This window comes from Aspergillus aculeatus, assembly GCF_001890905.1.
Source record: "Aspergillus aculeatus ATCC 16872 unplaced genomic scaffold ASPACscaffold_3, whole genome shotgun sequence".
Lineage (NCBI taxonomy): Eukaryota > Fungi > Ascomycota > Eurotiomycetes > Eurotiales > Aspergillaceae > Aspergillus > Aspergillus aculeatus.
This window is the reverse complement of record NW_017962978.1, coordinates 2,337,257-2,363,273: the sequence shown is the minus strand read 5'-3', so window position 1 is coordinate 2,363,273 and position 26,017 is coordinate 2,337,257. Positions and strand designations below refer to the sequence as shown.

Sequence of the window (26,017 nt, the reverse complement as noted above, 5' to 3'; positions counted from 1 at the left end):
AGAAGAACTACCCGTGTCCAGACCATCCGGTTCGCAAGACGCGTAGTTCGCTTGACGTGCACCTGAGTATATCCCCACCACGCTAGAAGGGAAGATTGATCTGATGTTGGGGCTCTCCATTCCTTTTTGTTTGACCAGGTTAAAACAGATGCTGTACTGTACATGCTATATATGTTTACTATGTATCTTAATACCCAACCTCGTGACATTTCTCCCCATTCAAGATAATGGACTACTGATCGACCACATAGCAAATAAAAAGCCAATCTAGATGTTACGAGTAGTGAGTCTACCACTCTACGCTGTCGGGGCAGCGACAAGGAAGGAAGACAATGGGAATGTCTCCATGTGTGTGGTGCGGTGGTGTCTGGACCACTAGAGGACCACTAAGCTCTCGGGAGGGTAGTAGACTGATTGATTAATTATTGCCTTTCGAACGACGGGGCCGCGGGAACAAGGGGTTTCCCGCCAGCCTGCACGCCTGCAACAAGTCTGCAAGATTACCTAGGGACCGGTGGGGTCGGGTCAAACGGTGGCGCCTTATCAAAATGAGAAAAAAGTAAAATAGAAAAGGGACGAAGAAGATAACTGTCCTTCCATACTCTTACACTTTTGCATATCTCCTCATAGTCTTTCATTTTCCTCAGGCCAAAACTGGTTAAGGTGCAGAAGAGAAGGAAGAGAGGAGGGAGAACATGCCCCTCCCCAGCGCTGAGCAGTCCGGGCTGAACATGATTGTCAGGCTAAGTGGGCCCGACAACGCCATGAGTTACATAGTAGTTAGCGCATTCTGAGTACTCAGTGACCATGGCAAACGCGCTGGCTGTTCAAAGCCGCCCGCAACAAGGCCAGACTCATAACATTGTTCCCCTCCTTTGTTCACTAGACCAGGCATGGCACACTACTAAACAGGAATTCACCCTACATAGTATAGTTATTGCATAGATCCCCAGGAGACCTAAGATGTACTCAGGCCATTATGGTAGTGTTCTTTCCCTAGCACATTTATACTGCAACCTGGATATCCTTAATGATGCTGCCTGTGTGCACCATAACACTGATAGAGTACACCAACCTTATGAAGATACTTTTTGTTGATTAAGACTACCGGTGATGCAGCTAGACAGCTCTTGAGCTACCATTGTGGTCAGTCAAGTTCTCCTTCTCCCTTGAACGCAATCCTCATTATCCTGCTCCTCCTACAGTTGGTTTAACAGTCTCTCGGCAATCCTGAAAAGGTGTCTGCGAAGCAACAACTAACTATAATTTGGAGCGTTGGAAACCACGAGTATACTCTCACTTAGCGTGATGCGAATGATGCAGGCAAGGTGCTGTGAACGAAGAGGCAGCGAGTCACCGCTCAGTTGTTGATCACGGAGAATCGATTGGGTACGTATAGCACATTTAATGCGTGGCCACAGGCCGTTACTGGATCAGCCATCCCTCTGGCGACACCCTTTGTGAGGTCGAGGCTGAGCCTGACACGATGCACGACTCAATCCCCTACCTGCTGTCTGATTCCCGGGCCTTGTGCATATGGTACGGCTTGTAGCAGCCAGACACTGCCTACTATGCCTGACAGAGGAAATGGCGGTGGGTTGCATTCCTGAGGTAGCTCTAGAATCCACCGTAAACGACGCCTCCCGTAATTTGCTTTTTGTTCGATCTTATTGCCAACAGAAAACCCATCTCTTCTTCTCCAAAAACGAGAAAATAATTCTTAAGGGTATCCTCTCGGGGTCTGACTTATCCAGTTGAAAACTCTCCAGGTGTTCGGAGCCAAGGAAGCAAACGCAGCGACACGCTTCCAAGCTAGGTTGAATATTGCCATTACTTTGCGTCGACCGTCGGCTGAGGAAGTCTTAGCAAGGTGCCGTACTACTGCTTGGAGGTCCTATATATGTAGGTAGGGTTCAGCGACCAGAGCATGAAGTAGGCCTATCAGAGCTAGACGCCGAGGTGCCCAATCACGGATTGATACAGTCAGCTATCACATATACTGGAAAGCAAGATGTATGAAGTGTGATTTTCGGATTTGATTAGGACAGGTTGTTGTACAAAGTGGGAGAGGAACACTGGACCATGCTAATAAGCATAATCAATCTACTCCTAAGCTATTTGTGAGTATTGCAGGTTTATATCCACACCTTCTATTTTTGCACCTGTACAGGACGTATCACGTTCGTTGAGCGCCATCGCCGTTATCCGGGAACCTCAAACGGTTCTCTACGTGGTCATTTCACGCCATTGGGTTGAGTCCTGTGGTGGAGCCTGGCAGGGAGCGAAGAATTCGATGATAAGCTAAATACTAATCGATTACTCTAAGTACTGTAATTGGGGTGCTTTTGGATTGAAGTTGGAACCCACCTTCAGACTACGACGGCCTATGTATTTCCTGAGCTTCTTACGGTAGTTACTGTATGTATTTTCCCCATCCGATCTACGACCTGCTTGGCTAGGTAGGGTAAGTAGGTACAATAGACATATATGTAGAAGGTCATCCTCTATATGTAGCACTCGATCGGCTGGGCCAGCCTTATAAATACGTGCTTTAACCTCTTAGGATATCTAACATAAAAGGGCGAAAACCACGGACACTACTGAGCTTGAGACTTTGGACTATGTTTGAACGTTTGTTGTGGAAAATTAAGCAAGTCATGCAGGTCAGATTTATCCTTCCTGTATCGATGCGGAAAGGTTGTTGGTGGCTGTGACTGTCGGCGATGGTACGAGTTTGCATTGGGGCATTCGACGGTGTTCAATCGCTAGTTGAAACAATTGGCGAGATAGAAGATCTCTGGCAGCTACATTTCCTGAGTGGCGGTTGTGCTATGCCCTGGGTTGGGATATCCAATGGTCCTAGGTTTGCGCCACTGTACTGCCTAATGATTTTCGTGATCCGGAAAAACGCGCGCACTACAGATCTGAAGCCGATTAGCGAGCCCATGTACTCAGTATGTACATAGTACTGTACTCAGTAGCTTGGTCTTGAGACTCCTGTGATTTGGCTTGAGTGATTTGAGTTCATTTCTTGACATCTACGACCTTGTCCCCTCGATCTTCCTTCTTTGACGGTAGTGTCTTTTCTCCGCAACTCTTTCAAATCTCTTCCTCGACCCAAAGATCAAGCTGTCAAGTGCGCGTCAACTTTCTCTGCTACTACGAGTATGTACACACTCGATCTGGCTTTGTGCAGATGGGTCGAACCCACCTAAATTGCCTCGTATTGGCTCGGACACTCCAGGGAAGTCAAAGTCATTTCAAGTTTGAGAGGACTTGGGGAGAAATCTATAGTTGACTCCTCCGGTTCTTGAACCTGCAGCAAACTGTGGTTCATCGCGCGTTTTCGGGTGGAGGGGCTGTCAGTAATGAATACGGGCTCATCAAATGGCATGACTGTCAATTGGGCACCAATGAAATCGTTGCAACGTCATCGACATAATCCACATGGAGCTTATCCAGAAGGGATCTGCTTGTGCAAGTCTGGGAACTTGTGAACGTCGGTTGTCCTTTGCCACCTTCTACGGTATACCTACACATGTAAGTTACAGTCCTGTATATTAGGTAGATTACAGTACATAAGTACATCGCCACTCACCAATCGTCTCTCTTCCTGGCTCTCTCTATAGGAACCTCGAACGTATCACCACGACTGTTTGGACCCAGCCAGGGTCCTTGTTCGAGACCCTCGCTAAATCAGTAACAGCCTACGCACCCAGATAAGGAAGGAACAGCATTAATGTACGAGTACTCGACTGAGTACGAATGGACTGACTTCCCAGTAAGATTGGAGTCAATAAACTGACTTTTAAGTGCTTTGTGTCTATGGTGGATTGAGGCGCGTTTCGCCTGGTCTCTTCAGCCTTGTGAACCACATCTTTTTTTCACATCTTTCTTTCTTTCTTTCTTTCTTTCTTTCTTTCTTTCTTTCTCTCCTCCATCGCATTCCCCCCAAGACGAGAAGGAGAAGCAAGCGGAAATGATCTCTTTCCTCCATTGAAGCCTTCTCCGAGTCCTTTTCCATTGCGAGAAGAAGCGATCATGTCGTACAAGTGAATTGCGGCGGGCAGAAGCTGAGGGTAATGCGCGCGGGCTGCGTAGAGGCTTGCAGGTGGTAATTAATTCAGATCCACATCGGACAAGATGAAACAAGAACCCGGGCTGTGTGGAGTGGGGTAAAGGGCAGGGAAATTAAGATCACACTTGCAACACGATCATTCCCGCGTCCAAGCAGCGGAACCACCGTAAATGAAGTGGGAAAAAAATGTCAACTTGTTCAACAGTTCGTGAACCAGCGAGTCATGGCCCTGAGGCGGTGGTGGCCTAGACTTGACAATCGCGGATGTGTCCGAATGTCTGTCGCATGTTCGCGCCCCTTCTGTTGTTTATGATAAATGAGGCCAGAGCCTATAAACAACAGCTGGATCGATTCCACAATGCATGGGTGCTGTTAGTATCATTGTTTCAGATGTTCCTAAACCCTGTCCGCTGCCTTTACTGTCAGCGTCCGAGATCCTGGTGAGTGATTGTTGAGAGTTTTGAAATGAGGGCATTCTCACTCACCTTAGCACACAAATGTGTGTGGAATGAATTTGTGGACAGTTTGTGACTTCGAATGACTTGCGGGGGGAACGTTAACCGCACCCTGGCAGCTCATGTTCTATCCTGAGTATATTTCTTGATCCACTTATACTGTAACTCCACTAACTACACCTCTAGCTATAGAGTCACTGCTGTACAGTATTCCTTCTTGAAACATCCCGTGTACAGTATCAGGGTAATCACCTGCTGATGTCTGATTCAACCTTGGACAGATTCAGGTATTGTGTAAGAGATAGACACACTGGCACAGAGCCCCGTCACCGGGGGGACCCTTTAGTAATCTTGGTCGAGTCTGACTTCCCCTCCATCGTGCAGCGGTTGCCTTACCTACCTACTATATGGAGGCTATGAACCCCGCTGGATCTTGAAAAGTCAACAACGTGCTTTGTAAAAGTGAAGATATGCCTCTTTCAGCCGGGATACGCTACGAGGGCAAACTCCTTGGGCGGAAAACAAGAAAGGGTAGGTGCCTTGTTGTCCTGCAAATCAGCCAGACCTTTCAGCTGTTCTATGTATGAGCATGTTAAAGTCAACAAAGAGTGATGAGCAAAAGGAATAAAGCACCTCCATGCTACGCACAAAGAGACGAAATATATCAGTACTAGCGATATTGCCTCCTGAACTGGCATTGATGAGATGGAGTGGGGTTCTAGTGTCTGAAGGTTTGACTGGTAAGACACCGTATAGGGAGGTGTTGTCATGCAAGGCTTACTTGAAGAGTTTAGGGATAGCCCGACTGACATACATACCACCGATAGGTGGGTGGTTAAAAAAACATCAAAACATATATTTCCATCCTGATTAAGACGGTCTGTGGAATGGACACTGTATGCATCGAGAACTAGTCATGACCAGCTACATGTTTCTCCGATAACTTGATGTAGTGGCCTCATACAGTATCTCTTCATATAATCAAATCAATCCTAGAATATTTTCAACGTAATTGACATAGAAAACAAGTCACTACTTGTTCTAATCCCAAGGACAAACTGTAAATAGCCATGATTGACATAGAAGAGTTTGAAGTGCTATTATTCTACCGAGCTATATGTAAAAGACATCTACATAAAGAGACCAATGTTAGAGAAATATATACAAATATCTTCTACCAACGGATTTTGCTACTACCACATACTATTCGGCAGCAATGCTAACAAAGAGCAAGATGTCTAACAACCACTATTCACCCTCAAGTAACCTCTTTATCATTCATGTACCAAACAACATGACATGTGTCTATATACAAAGGTCTTCTATAAACAAAAGAAGGATCACCCTGAGTTGTAAGGGAGGTATGTACTATCTATTGTTCTCTTATAGGACTAATTCAGCAATAGGTTCATTAATATATACAAGGACCGGCACGGTATCTGCACGGCGACGAAGATAATATACTATTACCTGGACCCAAGTTATACACACTTAAGCACTTATTACCCAGGATCTGATCGTGCTTAGGCTACTGTAGTAGGTGACACAGTAAGCGCCGACAGGCGGTGCACTGGAAATGAGTGATTCAGCTATATATCCAACAAAATGGTGCGTCGTTGATGAAATAAATGCTTTGACCGTTCAAAGTGGACTCACTCTACGCTCAGGAAAGCCAACTCAGATCAGCGTGGCCCAGCGAGACTTATAGAAGTCCCAGAGGCGCTGAAAACCCAGGAAATCTATGCTACCGGAATGCGGCACTCATATTTCTGTTGCACATGCCCGATTTATGGAATTGGCTCAGGTGTTCCTATCAACCAAGTCACGACCTCGAGATTTGCGGCTTTTCGGATGGTTGTTTAGGATGTCGATTGTGCCGTCTATATGAAGTCTATTGGCTCGAATCTCCACGCGATCTTGAATCATGTCTTGGGGTTCTCTGGCTGCATATCCAAAAAGCTGCTTGGAAAGGGCGGGATATTCGAGAACAGCATGATATATGTGAGTTTCTAGACGCCTTAATTGCGCGGCTGTAGCCGATAGTACGGAGAAATCAAGAGTGTATGTTCTCATCAACCCCCAGACATGCCGGAAGCTGACTTCGTTGAAGCGATCTTGAGAGCATGTTCCAAAGCATTGTCGCCCAAGAAGGTCAATGTTCCCAGTGCGGTCAGCGGAAGACTCTACCAGCGAGTATGAACTGGTGGCTTATTGCGAGCTTTCCAGAAGACCTTTGCCCGGGCTCTCATGGGCTACTCAAGACAATAGAGAACAACCTGCGTCCGACATCTTTGCAAGTGGCTTGTCGCGGCCGTGGTGGTTCTAGAGCTCAGCACGAAATCAGTCAAAACATTGTTCTTTACCCGGAAGTTATCTTCGTTCAAATAAACCGGTTCCAGCATGCTAAACAGAAGAATCGAGACTATGTCTGCATCGAAGAGACCTCGACCTTTCCACCTGAGATCATACAATATCGGCTTTTTGCGTTTGTCAATCATCTGGGTAGAAACATCGACTACGGCCATTATAGTTGCTTCGCACAGGGTCCGTATGGTGGCTGGGCTGGGTTCAACGATGGCATAGTATCCGCCAAAACACTTGCAGAACTCAGGTTCTTACGAGAAAAACCGCAAGGATGTATACGTACTAGCTTATCGCCGGACACAACCTTTGCCAGTGCGATCGATACCGCCACTTATACCAGATTGTGAATTGGAGGGCCAGTCCATTGAACAATCCCCCGGTGAGATCACATTGGACGAAATGATCAAGTTCGAGGGAAGAGCCGTTCGATGGACTTTCAATCAACAGCTGGCACCTCCTGGTGATAATGGAGCTTTGATCAAGTTGAAGTCAGCCAGAGCCAGAGTGCAGCGGGCAAAGGTGCGAATTAGGCTCACGTCTACAACAGGCGAAGTCCTCGAAGGCCAAGGGATTATTCCCCTGCAGCCGAATATCATTCCCACGCAACCGGTAAGTAAGACAGCCAGACCTCGTGGTGTCCTCAGAAGAAAGTTGCCTAAGCCCAAGATTCCCCCAGGCCCTCCACCTCTCACATGATCCGCCGCAAAGCGTCTGCAGCAAAATCTTATGCCTATTGCTGGGGTTGTATTTAGATTGTGGTAATCTGCTGCCGTACAGTATACGACCGATATGTTGTTTGTGCTCCATGGTGGGACTATTCTGACTTTATTGTCTCCGTCGAGTCCAAGATGGATAAAGCGCTCATATCCATATGAAGTCTATAGCCATGTATATAATTGTCTATTGGGGTGTGCATCGGTTGTAGACAGGCAGGAAGGAGAAATCGGGAAACTTTGCCCAGGGATAAATAGATACCGGTTCATCCGAATACATATCTTGTCTGTTGCAACAACCTCGAATTTTTCTTCTTCAAACCGCCCACCCAATGGATATTCACGATCACAAACACCAAAGCAATTCCTTCACTCCTGCTGACTTTGTGGACCAGGTGGCTTCTGGCATTTCAATCTCCAAGGTCAATACTTCGAGCGATGGCCAGCAACACGAACAACAACAAGAAGAACAATATCAAGCCTGCGAAGAAAGCCCGCCCCGTGGTTTCTCTGCGCTGCATGCGACCCAGATCGCCGGTGTAAAGTCTCTGATGCTAGCTCTCCACTGTCTTTTTCCTAATGAACTCCTGCTCGCTTTGGATATCCTTGATCGAGGTTTGGTAAGACGTTTAGTATCGACTCACGACGCGACGAATAGCCCCACGACCCAGGCCTCGTCGGTAAGATCGACGGAGAATGTGTTCCTGGTGAACTCAGCCTCCGGGGTTCTCACGCCGCAACCGTCTTCGCGATATCACCCCTATAAGACAGATAGCGAGACAAAAGCGTACGAAGTCCGCCTGCAAGCCTGGAGCTGCACATGTCCTACCTTCACCTTGGCTTCATTTCGTGGGCCATTGTCACCCGCACCTGGAATGACCTCTTTATCCACTGTTGCTACTGCTTCTGCTATCGAGTTATCGCCACGCCGGGATTATGCAATCTCCCATGGTTCTTACCCATTCGGGGGTATGTTGGCACGCGGATCGTTCCGGTCTTCACCCCCCGTTTGCAAGCACCTCCTTGCGAGTTGGCTGGCTGTTCGCTGTCCCAGTCTGTTGGGTAAGGGAAATGACGGCTTCGTTTGTGTCAGGGCGGAGGAGTTGGCGGGCTGGTGTGCGGGTTGGGGCGGCTGAAGCCGTGTCGTATTTATGCCACGAGTCAGAGGGGGCTCCAGCGTGGTCACGTCCAGGGTTTTGATTGCCTCGCTACAAGATCAGGGTGCGGTGTAAATAGCCTACGGTACAACTGAATACTCAGCACGATCGATGTCTCCGAAGACGACCCCGTATGATCATGATCAGCCGTGTCCAAGGTTACCCTAATGTACAATCTCATGTAATAAATGAATTGGTCCTTGAAAATTGATCGTATCACGTTGACTCCAGGCCCCTCTATTCCCCTCTTGAACTCTTTTTCTTGGACTTATCCTTCACTACTTCTTGATCCTCCTTCTGCTCTCCATTGACGACGCCATTGGTCTTCTTAGTCGTGTCCTTGTCGTCCTTGGCCGCATTGGCATCCTGCTCCCTCTTCAGCTCGTTCTCTTCTTGCTGCTGCCGATTCTGAATCTTATTCTCAATCAGGTCGTGGAAGGCAGTGATGGCGCGAATCAAGCTACTCAAGTAGATCGTCATCAATTGATCGTTCGTCTTGATGCTCATGGCCCGTGCCAATTCGCTATTATCAGTCTGCTGCTCCGGGGCACCACCGCTGATGCGAGGCGTTGCAGCAGGGGTGGATAAATTAGGGAGAAGATTGAACACATCTTGGAGGTTGCCCAAGATGGCATGATTGACGGGCAATTCTTGGTCGAGAACTTTCTGCAAATATTGGCCGATGTCACGCAGACGCAGATGCAGGCCCTGCAGCGATTGCAGCTGGGATGTTATCCGGGTAGAAAGTGTTCCCACAGCGACATCCCTGATGTCACGGAGTAGGTGCTCCACTCCAATCTCCTCGGCCTCCTCTGCTTCAATTATGGACGGTATGTGAACAAAGGTTCTGGACGTCGTGGTGCCATCCTGTAGTGAATCACCCCGAATAAGTTAGCGAGACCAAGGCAGAGATAGGGTCCGAGAACTGGATCGCTTGGGAACCTACGTCTTTGATTTCGTCAACGGCAAAGTAAGCGTCGGTCGGAACGCCTACTTCTTTCGGCTGAACGTCCACAATTACTAGCAAGGGGTTGGGTGTGTATCGTTTGAAGAGCTCGTTGATCTCCAGATCTGAGGCGCGCAGCTTCGGGCCTGAGTGATACCAGCCGACCAGCTTCTCCCGTGCGTTGATCTTCTTGAACATGTCCCTCATCGACTCGACAAAGTTGTGGTCGAGAAACCACACAGATGGATCCTTCTCATCCTCCTCGAAGGGAACTAGTCACCAAGAACGGTCAGTTCATTCCGATGGAAGATGGAAGAGAGGATCTACCAGCAGATGAACTTACCGGCAAAACTGTTTGATACGCGGACTGTCTGGCCCGAGTTCTCTCCTAGCAGCACACCTACCACTCGTTTCCGAGTGCCTTTAGCTGAGCGACCATAGTGATCTGCGACGGAAAGAAGGACTAATGGGGCGACGGTGACAGTTCGCTGGACAAGGGAAAGTGTGTCCGCCGTGGTGGCAGGCATGGCGGGAAACAAGGACGCAGAGCGGTATCACTGAGCTAAGTGAGAAGTAGCAAGTATAGCGACGACTAGGCTCGTCAAAGGATGGAGAGAGAGCTTTAGCACAGATGAGATGAGAATGGGAAGTAAGTGACAGGAAGTCCGAAGAGAGGGAGAGAGAGATAGAGAGAGAGAGAGGAGGAGAGGAGGAGAGATGACGATGGAATAGCTGTGGCAGTTCGGGGGAGCTTCCGGGTGTTGTGTGGCTGAACAGTTGGTTAATGCGTCAGCCACACATGGTATGCTGCGTGTTATGCCTCAGGCCCCAAGGCACTATGGCGGTCTCGCTGTCCATCCGTCCGAAATGCGTCTGTCTGCACTCTGCACCTACTAGCAATTGTCGCAAATGTTAGATAGATAGTCTAGATGAGCAACTTTCGCCTAGAATAGGTCCCTTGCTTCGCCATGGTCACAGCAATTGCAATTGCATACTGCATTACTGAAGTTCTCTACAAATAGTTGATTATTGCTCCGCGCGGCGCCGCAGCCTCGGGTGGGCGCGCCGCGACTCCACCCCGGCACTCCGGTCGGCGGCCTCTTTTCAACCACTTGACCCCCCCAAACGAAGTCAACTTTCTATCCGCTTCCCTTTCCCCGTTACTTTTGCGCGCCCTCATCCTCCTTCTCTTCCCTTGCCTCCTTTTGCTCACTCCGCTTGTCTCTTTTTCCGGCTACCTTTGGTAGTGTCAATTCCACAACACTTCCTCACCATATTTGTCAATCGCAATGGCTCCCATCACGGAAGAGATCATCCATGGTCTCAAGGACACCATCGGGAAGCTTGAGGCTCGCATTGAGGACCTGGAGGGTCGCCTCACCAGTGAAGTCAAGCCCAAGTCTGTTACTGAGCATATGCGCATCATCTTGATGGGACCTCCCGGTGCTGGTACGCTTGGAAATGCCTATTATCTTGCCATTACTGGCCCTCCCCTTGTTCTTGGTGCGGAATTCTGACCGATCGCTGTGTTCAGGCAAGGGTACTCAGGCCCCCCGGCTCAAGGAAAAGTACTGCGTCTGCCACTTGGTGAGTTTATGCTCTGGTGGATAGAGTCTGGATTCACTGATATTTGGTTCTGACTGTACATATGCGAATAGGCTACCGGTGATATGCTGCGGTCTCAGGTTGCCAAGAAGACTGATCTCGGAAGAGAGGCCAAGAAGATCATGGACCAGGGAGGTCTGGTCAGTGACGAGATCATGGTCAACATGATCAAGAGTGAGCTTGAGAACAACACCGAGTGCAAGAATGGGTCTGTCCCCCTTCACCCACCTCTGTTCCTGATATCCTTGAGCCACATGCACAAGAGTATGAGCTGACTGCGGTTTCTAGTTTCATCCTCGATGGATTCCCGCGCACTGTTGCGCAGGCCGAGCGCCTGGACGACATGTTGGCCGAGCGCCAGCAGAAGCTCCAGCATGCCGTTGAGCTGCAGATTGACGATGCTCTGCTGGTTGCTCGTATCACCGGGCGTCTGGTCCACCCGGCCTCCGGACGCTCTTATCACAAGATCTTCAACCCTCCTAAGGAGGAGATGAAGGATGATATTACCGGCGAGCCTTTGATCCAGCGTTCTGACGATAACGCCGACACTCTCAAAAAGCGTCTCGGCACCTACCACGCCCAAACGGCTCCTGTGGTTGATTACTACAAGAAGACCGGTATCTGGCGTGGTATCGACGCCAGCCAAGAGCCTGGCCAGGTGTGGAAATCGCTCTTGGGGGTTTTCCAGAAGCCCTAAGCAGTTAGTGGCTGCAATTCCCACCAAGGAGGGATCCAAGTCATTGTCTCCTTTTACCTATCATCCTGATACCTTCTTGCCTTCGCGGGATGGAATGAAAGGCGAGGGAACGACTGTTCATGTGAGATCTGATCCCAAGTCTTTTCCGCCGGTCACGGATCAACACTGCAGAGAAGGCTGCAGCGATCGAATGAGGTAATGGACATGAAAAATTGTAATGTGTCTTGAGTTTCATATATAGATGAATACCTTCCGGGAGGGATTTGCTATGTACAGTACTACTTCTTTGAATGGCAGCGTGCTTCGGAATAGAAATTGTCATTTGGCCTAGCATTTGTAAGCCTCGGTCCATCCCAACCTGTCCCGCGTAAATACTACAGTTGCGTGGGGTAAACCGTCGACTCGATCTTCTCCGGATAAGTCAGCCCGCCCTGACGCCGAACCTCATCCATCACTTCCATGATGACGATACTCTCCTCCCATGGCAGGGTTTCGCTTTCTAAGCTTCCGTCCCGCAAGCACCGCGCCACCTCATCTGCTTCCCAGAACATGCCCTTTCCGTCGCCAGGAAACGGGCACTCGACCTCCTTGAATTCACCTTTCCCTTTCTTGGGAATGATGCGGTACCGCTCCGGTCGGAACGCTGGTCCGTCCACCTGGATCTCACCCTTGGTGCCCTGGATGCGAATGGCTGGACGGGCAGTGTTGGCCTCGTCGGGGTCGGTAGCGACACGTAGATTGGTCATGGCCACGGCGTGGGATTGGCCTGGGTGAGGCAGATTGGACGGCGTACTGGTAGGAAAGCTGAGGAGGATAGTGGTCGCTTCGTCGGCTCCAGTTAGGTGGTAGAGCGCCATGTGAGCTGAGATGGCTGAAGGTGGTTTGCGCTGATCTCGGGGAAGGGTGTGATACAGGGTCTGAAAAACCCAGGTCAGGGAGTAGATACCCACTGCAGCATTTTTTTGGTCAGCTTTGGCCTTTTCGGAGCACTGGGCACGGTTCAGGTAAGAAGGTAGGCAAGAGAGTCTAACAGTCCAATAAACATCCGCCGGCCAAATCCTTATTGACCATTCGATGTTCTGTTCCCCAGCGTTCTTCAACAGGGTCGCCGAAGCTATTGTCAGCCGTCACACGGAGGACCTCGCCAATGGCCCCCTGCTTGATTAAGTCTCGGACCTGCACGCTGAGCGGGAAGTATCGCGTCCAAACGGCCTCCATAAGGAACAGGTTCTTCTTCCTGGCTGTCTCACACAGGATCTTCGCCTGGGCCGCATTGACCGTGAAGGCCTTTTCGCAAAGAACGTTCTTCCCCGCCTCCAGGGCTAGCATGACGTTTTGAAAGTGGTGGGAGTGGGGAGTTGCGACGTAGACTACGTCCACGTTGACATCTGTCACGAGCTGCTCATAGGAGCTGTAGGCTGCACAGGGGGCGGGGATGCCCGTGTCAGAGATGAACTTCTCAGATCGAGCTTGCGATGATGATGATGCTACTGCCACAATGCTGTGGGAGACGTCAGATGCGCCACGCTCAAGAGGATCTCGGAGAAGATCTCGAACGAAGACTATTTGCTGGTCAGATTAACGAGGCCCGTGTACGAGATACTACACACACGTCGGATTCTATGGAGGGAAACATACCGTCGGCAATCCAGCCGGTGGCTAAGCGGAGTTTCGAATAAGTTTATCACATGTCAGTCTGGTACCATTACAATTGAGTTTGTGCAGGATGTCTCGAATCAGGGCGGGGTTGGCGTGGAGAGAGAAATGCATGGGATTGTAATGTTTCTTACCCATTATTCCCCATCGGACATTGTAAGGAGCCATGGTGAAAGGTCTAACAAAACGATTAAGCTGAAGAGGAATGGGGTAGGCGAGACGGTGACAAAGGGCAATAAGGGAATGAGGGAACAGGGGAACAAGGGAACGGGTGGACTGGACCCTTCTTTTAAGTAGTTTAGGTGTTTATTTTATCTTTTGACAACGCGGAGTAACGCCGAGCGGGGCAAACTACCCCCGCCTACGTACGTCACTTACAGGCACTGGGCAGGCCAAGCACCTTGCAATAGGGGGGGGGGGAGAAGAAGAGACATAGAAATTTAGAATAAGATGTACCAAATCAGATTGAATCAGATAAATTCCGACTGCACTCATCTCTACTTTTTTTCTTCAGATCATAATGGTGATCTATATACAAGATCTGCAAGAGGGGTTCATTTATTTGTGGATGTGTGTGGCCTGTGGCCCATCAGCAATTGTCAGTGCCCTTGGAGTCTTGAAGTCCTGGAAAGGGAACGTAGCAAAGAGAAACAGTAACGCCGTCCATGGAAATGCCTGTCTTCCGGACCCGATGCAAAACAAAAGCCACCAGCCGATGAATGTTGATGCAGCTTTGCCTCAAAGCAATGTTATGAAAGGAAGTGGGTGTGAGGAATGGAGTCTATGTGGCATGGACACTGCCATTCAGATAGGCTCTGTCTTAATCCGTACATTCGAACTTGGGGAGTTGGTCACCTGCTTGACATTGTTAGAGATAGACAGCCTGCTTTGTTTCAAGAAAGGGAAAGGGATACTCACTTCTGCCTTGCGTTTACCCAGCACAGAGTCTGGAGTCCCGGTGCGTGCCAGTGGCGCCCCCCGATTAGCTGGCGTTGGGCCTTCCTTAGTCACTTCAGCATAGCAGCTAGCATGGTAAACACGACTCCCAACATTGGTTGCATCCTGCCAAATCCAATCTTGTACATCCTCTGACCAGGTGGATTCAAATTTCTCCTGACAGATTGGACAAGGAGTATTCCGCAGAGTCGCATCATTGGGCGCCCGGATCCACGGCTTGGACGGTCCCTTTTTCGCAACATTGCCATCATGTCCATCAGCTGCGTCGCCAGAGGCTTCCGTGTCTGTAGGATTCTGGTCGTCTCCTGCTTCTCGGGATTTGATCCAATCCTAACGTTGGTTTTAGCTTGTGAACCACCTCAGAATGGCCTCCACCGGAAGAATGCTTATCACTTACCCGTTCGTCAACGTACCAGCTTCGATTCTGGGCCCGCTTGGCAGCGTCGGACATGCGTTGGTTAGTGCGGAAGTGCCAATCCAGGTGACGCGCCTTCTTCTCCTTCCCTTCTTCGGTCGCGAAGAATCTACGGCCACACGTCCCACATCGATTGGTGCGCATTTCATAAAGGCTGCTAATCAGTGTATATCGTGGGCTATGATACCACAAGTCAGCAGGTCTCAAGGACGTCTTCTCACACGCGCAGCTTACATTTTCATGGACATAGTATTCATCTGCACATCCATCTGCCCTTCGGCATTGCCTTGAGCCTGCGGTGTGGGTACAGGCGGTGTATATCGCACCTGACCAGGCACGATGAGTGGGAATGCAGACGCAATGTTAGGAGGAGGAACGGTAGACGCAGTTGGAGGTGCCGATGCCGGTGGTAATAGCCCCTGCGCCCGCAAAGCTGCAATGAGAGGATTCTCGTTTGTCGCGGAAACAGCGGGCTGGGGCGTGCTGTTCAAAATCGGTATCTGGGGTAAAATCCCGGCCAATTGAGGCGGTGGGGTGGGCTGTTGACGCGCAGCAGTGGCCTTGATAAGCCCGGCGAGCATACCCGGATTGAGCAACTGCTGGAGAGGCTGCGAGTGCGTTTGGGTTGGTGGGGTAGCGGCTACGGGAGGTATTGAAATAGGTGGGATATTTTGGGGGGCTTGAGGTGCCGGGATGACTGGTTTTGGTGCCAGGGCTGATACCTGATCACGAACCAACCTCAATTGCTCTTGGTTGAGCTCTTGGCGTTGTAAGATGCCCTGCAGGTCGAGTAGAGCTTTCAATCGTTGCTGCACGGCCGAATCGAGAGGGTTGGTGGCGAAATCACCGCGGGCTGCGGCAATCAAGGATTCAATATCCCGGTTCAAGGCGGATAGATCGATTTCCGAGCGTTGCTGGATATGCGCTGTGGACATGGCGCGTGCAGCATGCGTGTCCCCCTGCGAATCAGTTCAGTTAACCAAGTTGGCTGAGTTTTTCACTCGACAAAACTCACCGGGGGCGGATATGCATGACCTGCGCCATTCCGCTGGTATGGAGCCGGAACGGTTTGGCTCGAGGCTGGCGGGTACCGGGCCAGATTCTGTGGTGGTGTCGGAGTACTGGACCAGCCGGGGGGAGTCCCATTTCGACCACGCGTGAGGATTTCCTGCTGGCTTCGGGCTTGCTGTTGCTGAAGGGCTGCAGTCCTTGCCTTGATCAAGGCACTTTCGATACTGCGCGTGATTTCTGGAGGGAACACGGGCCTGGTGTCTAAGGAACCGGGCACAGGCTCTTTCCATGTTTTGAGCATCTCATCGAGCTTGCGGCGAGTTTGCGAATCCACCAACGTATAGGCATTCATGAATGTCTGATACATGTTGCGACCCAGAAACAAGGTGTAGGGCGTCCCTACGTTCTTGACGATCGAGTCGACTACATACAAGGCAGGCAGTTTCTGAGCCGGCGGTGTCTACAGAGCAAATTAGAACTCATCCATCCAGGAACCGGAACTACAGACGGTCTTGCGCTTTGGCAGGTCCAACAGCAGCAACTCGGTGTTGTGAAAGTGGCGAGAGTATGTCACCTACTGTTCGAATGTGATTCTCCAGCACGCGGGAGATGGCCATTGCATGTTCTGTGTTCTCTTTCGCAATGACCGTAAGATTGCTGATCTGGAACCTATCGTTTGTGGTTAGATCTTCCAAAGAGTTCTTGTAATCCTCGGCCACCTCATCGGAGGCCAGTCCAGAAGACATGATGGGGATGATACACGGTAACAGTGGGAGCCGAGGTGGGCAGTGCAGAACGGGGAATGGGAAAGGACTAAAGAGAGTTGTAGGTAGTGCTGTAAGACACAGAGAGATATTATCTTCAGTTTCTCTGGTTTTTGTTCCTTATCTTTTTTTTCCCTTTCGGCAACTTTCGAAGCTTTCCTTGTGTTTGTATAAATCTTATTTGCGCTGATAATCTGCCTCTTTTTTTTTCTTTTTTTCCCTTTTGTTTCCTCTTTTTCCTTTCTTCTTTCTTTCTGTTTTCCCTTCTCAGATGGGATTTCGGATTTTGGCTTCTTTTCTTTGTTGAGTCTTTTCTTCTCGTGGATTGTTTCGAATCTTCTGAATACCCAGATTAGAACTTCCTATTTTCCCCTTCTTTGTTTCTCTCCAGGAACAACGATCTCCTGGAAGAGCAAGAGATGGAAAGAGACGGCGGAACTTGTCAAATGCTTGCTAGCTATCTGGGTCAGACTTGGAGAAAACAACACGCGGATGCAGGCGCAATTCCTCCACCCGAACCAGCAGTCACCGAAATAGCACCAGCGCACCAACAATCCTCCCGTGTCCTCGATGTCAAGCTACCTCATGCGCTCAATCCAGCGCCGATCAATACTTCCTGTGGAGTATACCTAGCCAAAGAAGCTCCAACGAAACTAAGATGATGGACGAGGATTTGCTTTCTTCGGGGCTGAAAGAAGGAAGGTCCTCGGGAGATATGATTTGAATCACGAGGACAGTTGATGGAAAGGGCACGAGGTGAAGGTCCGAAGCGAGCGTTAACCGTAAGCGTAAGCAAAAGCGGGATAGGCAGGTAGAATGTGATTTTGTTGGAGACGTGAAGAAAGTCGACAGAAGGGAGGAGAGAAGACAGAGAGGGTAAGGGAAGAGGAGGAGAGCAGAGGGGAGGAGGGATAAGGAAAAGTGAGCAGCAAGCAAGGTGAGCGAGAATAGAAAGAATGGGAATTGGTGAATGGGGTGGGGGGGGGGGGGGGGGGGGAAGGGGGAAAGAGCTTGAAAGGAGCTGAGGGAAAAGGGCAAGGCATGGAAAGCAGAAGCAGAAGCAGAAGCTACTGACCTTGAGAGCACTCAACAGAACCGACGGTCGGGAAAGGGCTGACTGGCTCCAGACTGAGTCAGCAACCGCTCGACTTGAATAACTTCGTATCTTACGCCATGATAACAACACATATACCAGCTCAGTAATGCTGCAGTATTGATACTATGTATCCTAAATACAGCCCTAACCCTCTTCGAGACCAGACAGCCCCCTTAGGTACTAGTTTTAAGTCCATTAATGACGCATGCATGAATGGGCAGATTACAATTCATCCTACTCCAGTCTCCGGTCCGGCTTCGACCTTATCAGTCCATAGTATTCACTCATAGCAAGCCTTTTTCCATCTCAAGACTAGAAAGACGAGTCCACACTTACTCAAGCTGTCTTGTCGTATATTCATTCAGTGTCCATTCCGTCCGACTATCTCGTCTCAAGATGCAGCTAATCTCGGCGGCTATCTCCAGTCTTGTGCCGCTAACTCTGGCTAAGTCGGTTCTGGTCTCTTTCCCTGCAGGGACTCCAGATTCGGTGCTTCAGCAGGCCAAAGATTCCGTTCTGAATGCTGTATGCTGCTGAATGCCTGTCATAAGTCAGTGTCGCGCGACTATGCTAATTGTTTTATGCCCGTAGGGTGGCCAGATTACACATGAGTTTAGTAAGAACTTTTGCGCCCCTGTCTCTTACCACTTATATTGGACTTGGAACTAACCATACTCTATCTTTGTAGCTCTGATCAAGTAATTTTATTGCACCTATCCCTCGTCACTTGTTCTGACCTTCGCTTTAGAGGCTTTTCGGCCGACTGTCCGGAAGAAGCTATCCAGCAGATATCAACCCAGTCCGCAGCTTACAAACCCACAATCGAACAAGATCAAATGGTCTCGATCCAGTAAAATGAACCGCTGCTGCTTCAAGTTGGAGGAGGTCTGAGGTTGTTCGTCGTCACTTGGCTTACCTCCTGCTGGTCTCGGGAGTTTGAGATGTCCAATGTCGGCAACTAACGGGCTACTTCTTGAAAACAACAATGTTATGATAATGATGGCTATGAGGGATTTTGGGGGCGCGCCGGAATATAATTCGAATCTGTCTTCAGGTCTTTGCGTTGAATATAATAGGTAGTTATCTTGGGATCTTGTGTCTTGCTTGCCCGGTGTGCGGCCAAGTCCCCCTGAATAGTTATTACGTACAGTACAATGGAATTGTTATTCGCGCAGAGAGCTTGAGACATAAATAGACACTTCGGACTCTCGCAGTAGAGGCTCGCTCTAGCGATAAAGTGTATATACCTTCCATACAACTACTGATATCGACCGGATCCTTTCTTGGTGGCCCCGAGCGGGACTGGATTAATTAATTATAGTAGCTCAATCTTGTCCATGCGCGTGGCGTGGATCCCGCGCCTCCGACCCTCCAACCCTCCAACCCCCAACCCTTTAGGCTTAACACTCCGGGGTTCATCCTTCCACCAGAAAAAAAGATCGCTCGACGATCTCAGTCCCATCCTTTGTTGTCTGGGTCTGTGTTTTCTTAGGTGGATGAGGGCTCATTTTAACCTGTTCCTTCCTTCTTCGCATCCGGCTGCGCCCCCACGAACACATCAAAAACATCTCAATAATTCCGCCCCCAGCAGCTACTTGGTCGCGGTGTTACCCTCTACGCTCTGAACAACTCCTCTCATCCGCTTGACCGGCAGCCATGACTGCGGAGCATACAATCACGCAGGCTCTGTTAGAGTGGATAAACAGCTTCGCTTTGGGTAAAACCATCCGCACAACAGAGGAGCTCTCCGATGGGATCATCATCTGGGAGATTCTACAAGATATCGACCCGCAGTACTTCCTTGATGAGATTCCCCAACGAACCCCGTCTGACCACTGGCTGTCTAAATGGCAGAATTTGAAACATATCCACAAACTGCTTGTCAACTACATCCGTCAGCAGCCTGATGGCATGCCATCCGGTCTAGATCCGAACCCCAACCTAGAACTTGTCGCCGAGAAGAATTCCGAGAAAGAGGCCAACAAGCTTCTCAAATTGCTATTGATTGGAGCCATTCGTTCGCCCAACGCACCGATCTATGTCGAGACTTTGCAGACGCTAAGCACCCCAGCGCAAGAGACCCTTAAGAACATCTTCGAAGAGGCACAAAATGGCCAGCACGAAGCCATTGACGGCGAGGATGACATCAAAGAGGATCGGGAGCCACCCGTCGATCCAGAATTACAGTTCGAGGAGCGTGTCGGAAAGGTACTGGCGGAGAATAATCGCATGGCTCGGGAGAAAAAGGATATGCAGAAGCAGATTGACGACATGCATGACCGATTGGCACGCCTCCAGGAGAACAACGACACCTTGCAGAGCCGCTTGGCATCCACTGAGGATCGGCTTATCAACTTGCGATCTGGTAAAGGAGATCTTGGACTCAATGCCAAGGCTCTCGAGTCCAAGTCACGCCAACAAGAGGACATAATTGCTACCCAAGAAGCCAGGCTAGCCACGGCACAAGATGAAATTGACAGTCTACGAATGACCGTCGAATCACTACGAGTCAAGAATCAGCGTTTCCAAAAATTGCAAGATGACTATGATGAGCTGAAGACCGAACGAGACCAGCTAGCCCGGAAAGCGAATGCAGCCGAGAAGTACCGCCAAAAGTTGCAAGCAAGTCAAGACTTTGAGAAGGAGAATCAGTCCCTCAGAAATCAACTAAAGGATCTCCAGCAGCAACTTAAGGAGACGGATTCACAGCAGAAATGGAATTCTGAGCGCGAGGTAGAGCTTGAGGAGTACAGGAGAGTCCTGCCTCGCATAGAGCAGGAGTGTAGCGAAATTCAGAATCTTAAAAAGCAATTGGAGTTCAACAATCATGCACTTACTGAGCGTCTTAGCAACGCCGAAGAACAACGCGAGCGCGACGACGCCTTGATCAGCGAGCTGAGAGAACGAGTCCGGGAGTTGGAAGGGTCTCCCGGTAGTCCATCCCTGACGCCGGGGACAGAGACTCCGAAATTAGAAGGAACCTTACAGAAAGACTTCGAGGCCATTGGTGTGAAAGAATCGCAACTGTATGGAAATCATTCCTCTTTTTGCTGGCAAAGCATGTGCTAACGGCTGTCAACAGTAAACCTGAAACCGAGGATCTCAAGAAGGAGGTTGAATCACTAAGGGGACCTTCAGTATCTGTACGTCGCTTCACAGCTAACAATCTACTCACGAGGATATTGACGGGCAACTTATAGGTACTCGAAGGCTTCTCTGAAACATTCAGTGAGACTTTGCAGCAAGCTCGCGCCAACTCAACGCAGAGGTATGTTTACCTGTGATTAGCCAGCTCCGTTTCTAATGTTAATACCTAGTGATGAGTATTGGAAGCTGTACGATCACTTTACAGCGACACTCAAGAGGCTGGCAGAAGCTCAGGACGCTCTTGATGTGACTAAGCGGTCGTTGAGTGATACAATGGCAGAGCGTGAGTTCGATTTGCTAAAGCCTCGTGAGCCCAAATAATCGTACTGATAGTCGTGTAGTCGAACTTGCCAGCGACGAAAGAATTGATTTGATGGCGGAAGTCAAAGCACACAATGCAACCGAATTAAGCAAAATGCGTGATGCATGGGATGACGTGACGCGCAAACTCAACAATCTTCAAGCTGAGCTTGATTCGACTCATACTTTGGTGCAGGTAACCTGTGCTGAGCGCGACGACCTTCGAGGCCTTCTAGAGAAGAAGCAAGCGGAGTTCCGCGCAGAGGATCAGGAAGCAGCAGAGGAGATGAAGAAGTTGCTTGCTGAACTACTGGCACAGGAGGACGGTGATGACTCCGAAGCTGCACAGAAATCTGCCGTGGAATTGACGCGGCAAGTTGCCGCACAGATTGAGAAGAATCTGGAAAGACTAGCCAAGCGCGCAGAGGTCAGTTATGCATTTCCTCCACAGCTGTCGGCTTGCGTCAGACGAACCAGCGTGAAGCCTTCCCCCTTTGGGCCTTCCAGTGGCTGCAGAAAACAACTCAATCACCATACGGACCGGCCATTTGGCAATATGCCTGTCTTATCGGCTAGAAAGGCTGCAAGTCTGTACCATATGAGTCGCTTTCTCGTCACAAGGTTCAAGCCTTGACTCTCGACTGCTGCGACTTAGTCGCTTGACCCCTGAACTTTTTTTACTCATACCAGTCACTAACTGGACATTTGTAGTACATTCATCAACAAAACGAGCATATCAAGTTCCTCCAGGAGCGCATAAGGCAGCTCGAGGATGATACAGATACTGGAATCAGCAAAGAGCGTGAGGTGAGTGAGGGTCTATGCGCTGGGAGTGAACTTGCGATCTCATTCTGTGTTCATCTTTGTCACTTCACTAACTTTTTGGTTGCACAGTTTGAGCTTCAGAAGACAATTGAGGCTCAAACTCGGGAGCTTGAGCTTATGAGCTCCTCATGGTATGATTTGCAGAGTCGACTGCAGAACAACAATGTCACAATGTCTAGATACCGCCACGGAACCCTGGCTGATGCACAAAAGGGTTGGCTGGCCAAACAGAGAAGCGTGGTCGCTGGTCGATAGAGCTGAGCTTTCTGTATGTATATTCGGCCACGCCTCTTTCCTTTTCATATCTCTTGGCTGAACTTGCTCCGCGTTTCGTCCCATGTGTCCCATGTGTTTATATATCTTTGGGTGTGTTACCCGTTATACCTTTGCATTGAATTACCCCTTTATGCGCCGCATAACACCATCGTTGTGGATAGATTCCATTCGTGTGGGAATGAAATTTGATTATCAGTCTCAATTTTTGCGGACAATCCGTGACCCTCATGGCCACACTGTATGCTCAACATGATCTCGTCTGCGGTACCGAGGGAGGTTACTGAATTGCTTTATGTGCTACCTTGTGTGAGCTCACTTTAATCGATATCGTACATAATTCAAATTGTCGTTGAGAAGGAAGGGTGGACCAGCTCTGATGTACAGGAAAGTGAAATGGGAAAACTCCGGTTATTCCTAGACCCATTGTCTAGGGTGTCTTAAAACATCCATGATCTCCTTCTCATGCTCCTTGCCTTTAGTTAACAGCGCTTCTTCCGAATCAGGCTCCTCAGTGCGAGTCCCGGACACTGGGTCCATGTAGGCCCAGCTTGCTGTACGAGGAAGACTCATTAAGATACTTTCAACTCGGGCATTGGGTGTACGAAGACCGAAGCTGGTACCACGGTCGTATACCAGGTTGAATTCAACATAGCGACCTCGACGAAGCTGCTGCCACTCTTTTTGTTCAGGGGTGAATGGCATATCCTTCCTACGCTCAATGATGGGCACATAGGAGGGGAGGAAAGACGCAAGCCCATCCGACACGAAAGAAAAGAGAGTCTCTTGCGGATTTTGTGACGAAGTAGACGAAGACTCTAAGAAACTGGCGTCAAGGTCATCAAAGAAGATACCACCAACACCTCTGCACTCACGGCGGTGAGGTAAATAGAAGTACTTGTCGCACCAGGCTTTGAACTTGGGGTAATATGTGGCGTCGTGTCGGTCACAGGCGTCCTTAATTGTTTGATGGAAGTGTTTGGCATCCTCAGGGAAAAGGTAGGTGGGAGTCAGATCAGTACCGCCACCAAACCACCAGTTCTTATCACCGTTAATTGGGTCCTTGGGGTCCGTCGTCTCGAAGTAACGGTAGTTCAGATGGACTGTCGGAGCCATAGGATTGTGTGGGTGCAGGACCAAGGAGAGACCGGCTGCAAAGAAGCTCAGCGAGTCCACATCGGCCCCGACAAAGGACTTGTGATCAGCTCGCATCTTCTCGATAGCGGGACGAGGTAACTCCCCGTATACAATTGATACGTTGACCCCAGCTTTCTCGAAGACATTCCCGTCCTGAAGAACACAGGAAATGCCACCGCCTCCATTGGGGCGCGTCCACTCGTCGCTCTTGAATTGCTTTCCATCTATCCTGCTCAATTCTTCCACGATCTTCTGCTGGTGTTCTTTGATCAACTTCTCCATCCGCAGACGCATAGGTGACGTCTCGCTGATTGTTGCTTGTTTCTTCAATGCCTCATCGAGCTCCACAATTGACGGCGAGTCGAGTTCGGTTACTTCACCTGTCATCTATATAGATCGCAAGGTCAGAACTGGGGCCAGCGGTGCGGGGCTGAAGAGTTGCAATTGGTACCATGGAATAAATGAGGGCCGCGATGAACGGCACACCGATTGCTAGTCGTAGGTATGGCCTCCACACAGTAAAGGGTTTAGATTCGCGTGGCTTTTGCTCTGATAGGTGCCTGCGAAACTGCGCTGAGACGCCGCGAGGAGTGCAAGAGGCTCGAGGGAAGACCTGACAAACGGACCTCCGCAGAGGCATATATGGCCGAGCCATAGCCATTGTCGACGGGGCAATTGAAGAATTGGCTGATCTGCTTATGGATCAGGTGGTGCCAGATTCGTGCTTGCGTTCTTCCGAGACTCCGCGCTATTGTTCAAGTTGGGTACTAGGTAAGTAGTAGTTTGGAGCAGAAAGTACCAGGTGCGGCGCACTTTCACGGGATAATAATTGGTTGGCTCAGCTAGGTTCCGAAAGAGTATGGGACCACCACCTGCGGCCGGTTTGCATAAATCCGCCATGTCGTGAGTGCACTGTAGTTACCCGCAGCATGCGGTTTGTGCTGTTTGTGCTGTTTGTGCTGTTTGTGCTGTATGCTTGGTCAGTGAAGGTCACGTGCTAATCGGCTCCTATGCCTCCAAGAGTGTGTATATTCTTTGTCGATTGCATTACTGTACTGTGCAGGAATTGGCACAATCTTTGGTCTTATAAAATCTTTACATATCCCAAAACATATAGGATTAACTGCAAATTCAATAGAAGGAGCTGTGACTCAGGAACCACCTTCGGGGCCCTCATGGCTGTAGACAAAATTCCTCGGGCGGAAATGGGACCAAGGACTCGGGATCTAGACACTGGCCTAAGTGGAGGCACTGGTGGCAACGCACCCGCTATGTAGATTATCTATGAGTAGTGTACATCTACTCGATCGGTCAAGTATGTACGGGTAGTAAAGTCACATTTGCTGGAAAACCCAGGATGGCACCAAGCGATACGATCATCCGACTTGGGTCAGTTGGACGAACCTTTGCTTTCCACGTGAAGGGACAATGACAAAAACACAAAACACCTGACCTTGCTTTGACTCAACCCAGGCGTGTGGGGGCGCGGGTTCACCGCCTCCGCCCCCGTGATCCGCGCTTGCCTGGCGGCCTTATCAGCAGCCCCTACTGCTCTCTGCCATGACGCGGGGCTGCCTGTCCGCCTTCTCTTGACCTTTTGTCATCACCGTTCATCCTCCTTTCCACCACCCCCTCGTCTCTGTCTATCTATCTATCTATCTATCTCTCTCCATCTATCTATCCATCCATCCATCCATCCATCCATCCATCTATCCATACATCCATTTGTCAACTGTTTCGCTTCTTTCCATCGCTTTCATCATAGTTCAGATTCCGGTTTCACCCTAGAATCATCTTATCGCAGCAACTATCGGTACCCTTCGATCTCTATCGGTCTAACGCTGCCGCTCCCAAGTAACCGCCCCGATCCTTCTATCACCATGCGTTCCAAGTTCAAGGACGAGCATCCCTTCGAGAAGCGTAAGGCTGAGGCCGAGCGTATCCGTCAGAAGTACGCTGATCGCATTCCGGTATGTCCGCCATGCTCAACATCATCGTCTTTGGGGTTTCATTGTGTGTCCGTGGCTCACCGCCTGTTCGCGATACTAACCACGCTCTTTTCTACCCTACAGGTGATCTGCGAAAAGGTCGAGAAGTCAGATATTGCAACCATCGACAAAAAGAAGTACCTTGTTCCGGCCGATCTCACCGTTGGACAGTTTGTCTACGTGATTCGCAAGCGTATTAAGCTGTCTCCTGAGAAGGCCATCTTCATTTTCGTTGATGAGGTCCTTCCGCCAACAGCAGCGCTCATGAGCAGCATCTACGAAGAGCACAAGGATGAGGATGGATTCCTGTACATCACGTAAGCTCTAGGCCCATATTTGGTGAATTACCTTGGCTGATTTCGTTGTCGCTGCTAGGTACTCCGGCGAGAACACATTCGGTGACTACTAGGCGCTGGTCGACCTGTCCGTTTCT

The 26,017-nt window shown here is 49.7% G+C and overlaps 9 protein-coding genes across 9 annotated transcripts; 5 read left to right on the top strand and 4 right to left on the bottom strand.

Moving 5' to 3' along the window:
• Positions 1–5,003: 5,003 nt before the first annotated feature.
• Positions 5,004–8,746, top strand: ASPACDRAFT_40624 (uncharacterized protein; the record flags this gene model as incomplete). Its single annotated transcript, XM_020200789.1, has 3 exons — positions 5,004–5,064; positions 7,445–7,506; positions 8,006–8,746. The coding sequence occupies 3 exons, from the start codon at positions 5,004–5,006 to the stop codon at positions 8,744–8,746; spliced, it is 864 nt and encodes a 287-aa protein (XP_020059642.1).
• A 258-nt stretch (positions 8,747–9,004) lies between these two features.
• On the bottom strand, positions 9,005–10,240 carry rpn8 (proteasome regulatory particle lid subunit RPN8; the record flags this gene model as incomplete). Its single annotated transcript, XM_020203324.1, has 3 exons — positions 9,005–9,634; positions 9,714–9,985; positions 10,057–10,240. 3 exons carry the CDS (start codon positions 10,238–10,240, stop codon positions 9,005–9,007), a joined length of 1,086 nt encoding a protein of 361 aa, XP_020059641.1.
• A 762-nt stretch (positions 10,241–11,002) lies between these two features.
• adk1 (adenylate kinase ADK1) lies at positions 11,003–12,015 on the top strand (the record flags this gene model as incomplete). Its single annotated transcript, XM_020200788.1, has 4 exons — positions 11,003–11,162; positions 11,248–11,300; positions 11,372–11,526; positions 11,607–12,015. 4 exons carry the CDS (start codon positions 11,003–11,005, stop codon positions 12,013–12,015), a joined length of 777 nt encoding a protein of 258 aa, XP_020059640.1.
• Positions 12,016–12,389: 374 nt separating this feature from the next.
• Positions 12,390–13,839, bottom strand: ASPACDRAFT_23182 (Gfo/Idh/MocA family protein; the record flags this gene model as incomplete). Its single annotated transcript, XM_020199177.1, has 4 exons — positions 12,390–12,964; positions 13,047–13,577; positions 13,654–13,674; positions 13,806–13,839. The coding sequence occupies 4 exons, from the start codon at positions 13,837–13,839 to the stop codon at positions 12,390–12,392; spliced, it is 1,161 nt and encodes a 386-aa protein (XP_020059639.1).
• Positions 13,840–14,133: 294 nt separating this feature from the next.
• ASPACDRAFT_1865414 (putative mRNA cleavage factor complex component Pcf11) lies at positions 14,134–17,028 on the bottom strand. The gene is made up of 5 exons (XM_020197853.1): positions 16,633–17,028; positions 16,059–16,514; positions 15,278–16,002; positions 15,026–15,221; positions 14,134–14,958 (listed from the first exon to the last, which is right to left on the bottom strand). The coding sequence occupies exons 1-5, from the start codon at positions 16,798–16,800 to the stop codon at positions 14,476–14,478; spliced, it is 2,028 nt and encodes a 675-aa protein (XP_020059638.1). The 5' UTR covers positions 16,801–17,028; the 3' UTR covers positions 14,134–14,475.
• Positions 17,029–18,161: 1,133 nt separating this feature from the next.
• On the top strand, positions 18,162–19,086 carry ASPACDRAFT_76359 (uncharacterized protein). The gene is made up of 4 exons (XM_020204692.1): positions 18,162–18,439; positions 18,506–18,530; positions 18,603–18,612; positions 18,663–19,086. Exons 1-4 carry the CDS (start codon positions 18,311–18,313, stop codon positions 18,766–18,768), a joined length of 270 nt encoding a protein of 89 aa, XP_020059637.1. The 5' UTR covers positions 18,162–18,310; the 3' UTR covers positions 18,769–19,086.
• A 209-nt stretch (positions 19,087–19,295) lies between these two features.
• Positions 19,296–22,683, top strand: ASPACDRAFT_76358 (putative microtubule binding protein HOOK3). The gene is made up of 7 exons (XM_020204691.1): positions 19,296–20,940; positions 20,997–21,057; positions 21,115–21,182; positions 21,232–21,344; positions 21,403–21,788; positions 22,073–22,168; positions 22,256–22,683. Exons 1-7 carry the CDS (start codon positions 19,571–19,573, stop codon positions 22,439–22,441), a joined length of 2,280 nt encoding a protein of 759 aa, XP_020059636.1. The 5' UTR covers positions 19,296–19,570; the 3' UTR covers positions 22,442–22,683.
• Positions 22,684–22,716: 33 nt separating this feature from the next.
• Positions 22,717–24,535, bottom strand: hem13 (coproporphyrinogen oxidase). Its single transcript, XM_020204690.1, has 2 exons — positions 24,048–24,535; positions 22,717–23,983 (listed from the first exon to the last, which is right to left on the bottom strand). Exons 1-2 carry the CDS (start codon positions 24,255–24,257, stop codon positions 22,877–22,879), a joined length of 1,317 nt encoding a protein of 438 aa, XP_020059635.1. The 5' UTR covers positions 24,258–24,535; the 3' UTR covers positions 22,717–22,876.
• A 792-nt stretch (positions 24,536–25,327) lies between these two features.
• Positions 25,328–26,011, top strand: ASPACDRAFT_114264 (autophagy-related protein 8). The gene is made up of 2 exons (XM_020195787.1): positions 25,328–25,566; positions 25,669–26,011. Exons 1-2 carry the CDS (start codon positions 25,477–25,479, stop codon positions 25,903–25,905), a joined length of 327 nt encoding a protein of 108 aa, XP_020059634.1. The 5' UTR covers positions 25,328–25,476; the 3' UTR covers positions 25,906–26,011.
• Positions 26,012–26,017: the final 6 nt, after the last annotated feature.

Excerpts from the sequence above, each read along its gene's own strand:
- ASPACDRAFT_1865414 (XM_020197853.1), bottom strand. The coding sequence starts at position 16,800 with ATGTCTTCTGGACTGGCCTCCGATGAGGTGGCCGAGGATTACAAGAAC. Across the intron at positions 15,222-15,277 it reads AATACTATGTCCATGAAAAT|CCCACGATATACACTGATTA; the intron begins GTAAGCTGCGCG and ends GTGGTATCATAG. Across the intron at positions 14,959-15,025 it reads GCTGGTACGTTGACGAACGG|GATTGGATCAAATCCCGAGA; the intron begins GTAAGTGATAAG and ends AACCAACGTTAG.
- ASPACDRAFT_76359 (XM_020204692.1), top strand. The coding sequence starts at position 18,311 with ATGCAGCTAATCTCGGCGGCTATCTCCAGTCTTGTGCCGCTAACTCTG. Across the intron at positions 18,440-18,505 it reads AAGATTCCGTTCTGAATGCT|GGTGGCCAGATTACACATGA; the intron begins GTATGCTGCTGA and ends TTATGCCCGTAG.
- ASPACDRAFT_76358 (XM_020204691.1), top strand. The coding sequence starts at position 19,571 with ATGACTGCGGAGCATACAATCACGCAGGCTCTGTTAGAGTGGATAAAC. Across the intron at positions 21,058-21,114 it reads TAAGGGGACCTTCAGTATCT|GTACTCGAAGGCTTCTCTGA; the intron begins GTACGTCGCTTC and ends GGCAACTTATAG. Across the intron at positions 22,169-22,255 it reads GAATCAGCAAAGAGCGTGAG|TTTGAGCTTCAGAAGACAAT; the intron begins GTGAGTGAGGGT and ends TTGGTTGCACAG.
- hem13 (XM_020204690.1), bottom strand. The coding sequence starts at position 24,257 with ATGGCTATGGCTCGGCCATATATGCCTCTGCGGAGGTCCGTTTGTCAG. Across the intron at positions 23,984-24,047 it reads CGGCCCTCATTTATTCCATG|ATGACAGGTGAAGTAACCGA; the intron begins GTACCAATTGCA and ends CGATCTATATAG.
- ASPACDRAFT_114264 (XM_020195787.1), top strand. The coding sequence starts at position 25,477 with ATGCGTTCCAAGTTCAAGGACGAGCATCCCTTCGAGAAGCGTAAGGCT. Across the intron at positions 25,567-25,668 it reads AGTACGCTGATCGCATTCCG|GTGATCTGCGAAAAGGTCGA; the intron begins GTATGTCCGCCA and ends TCTACCCTACAG.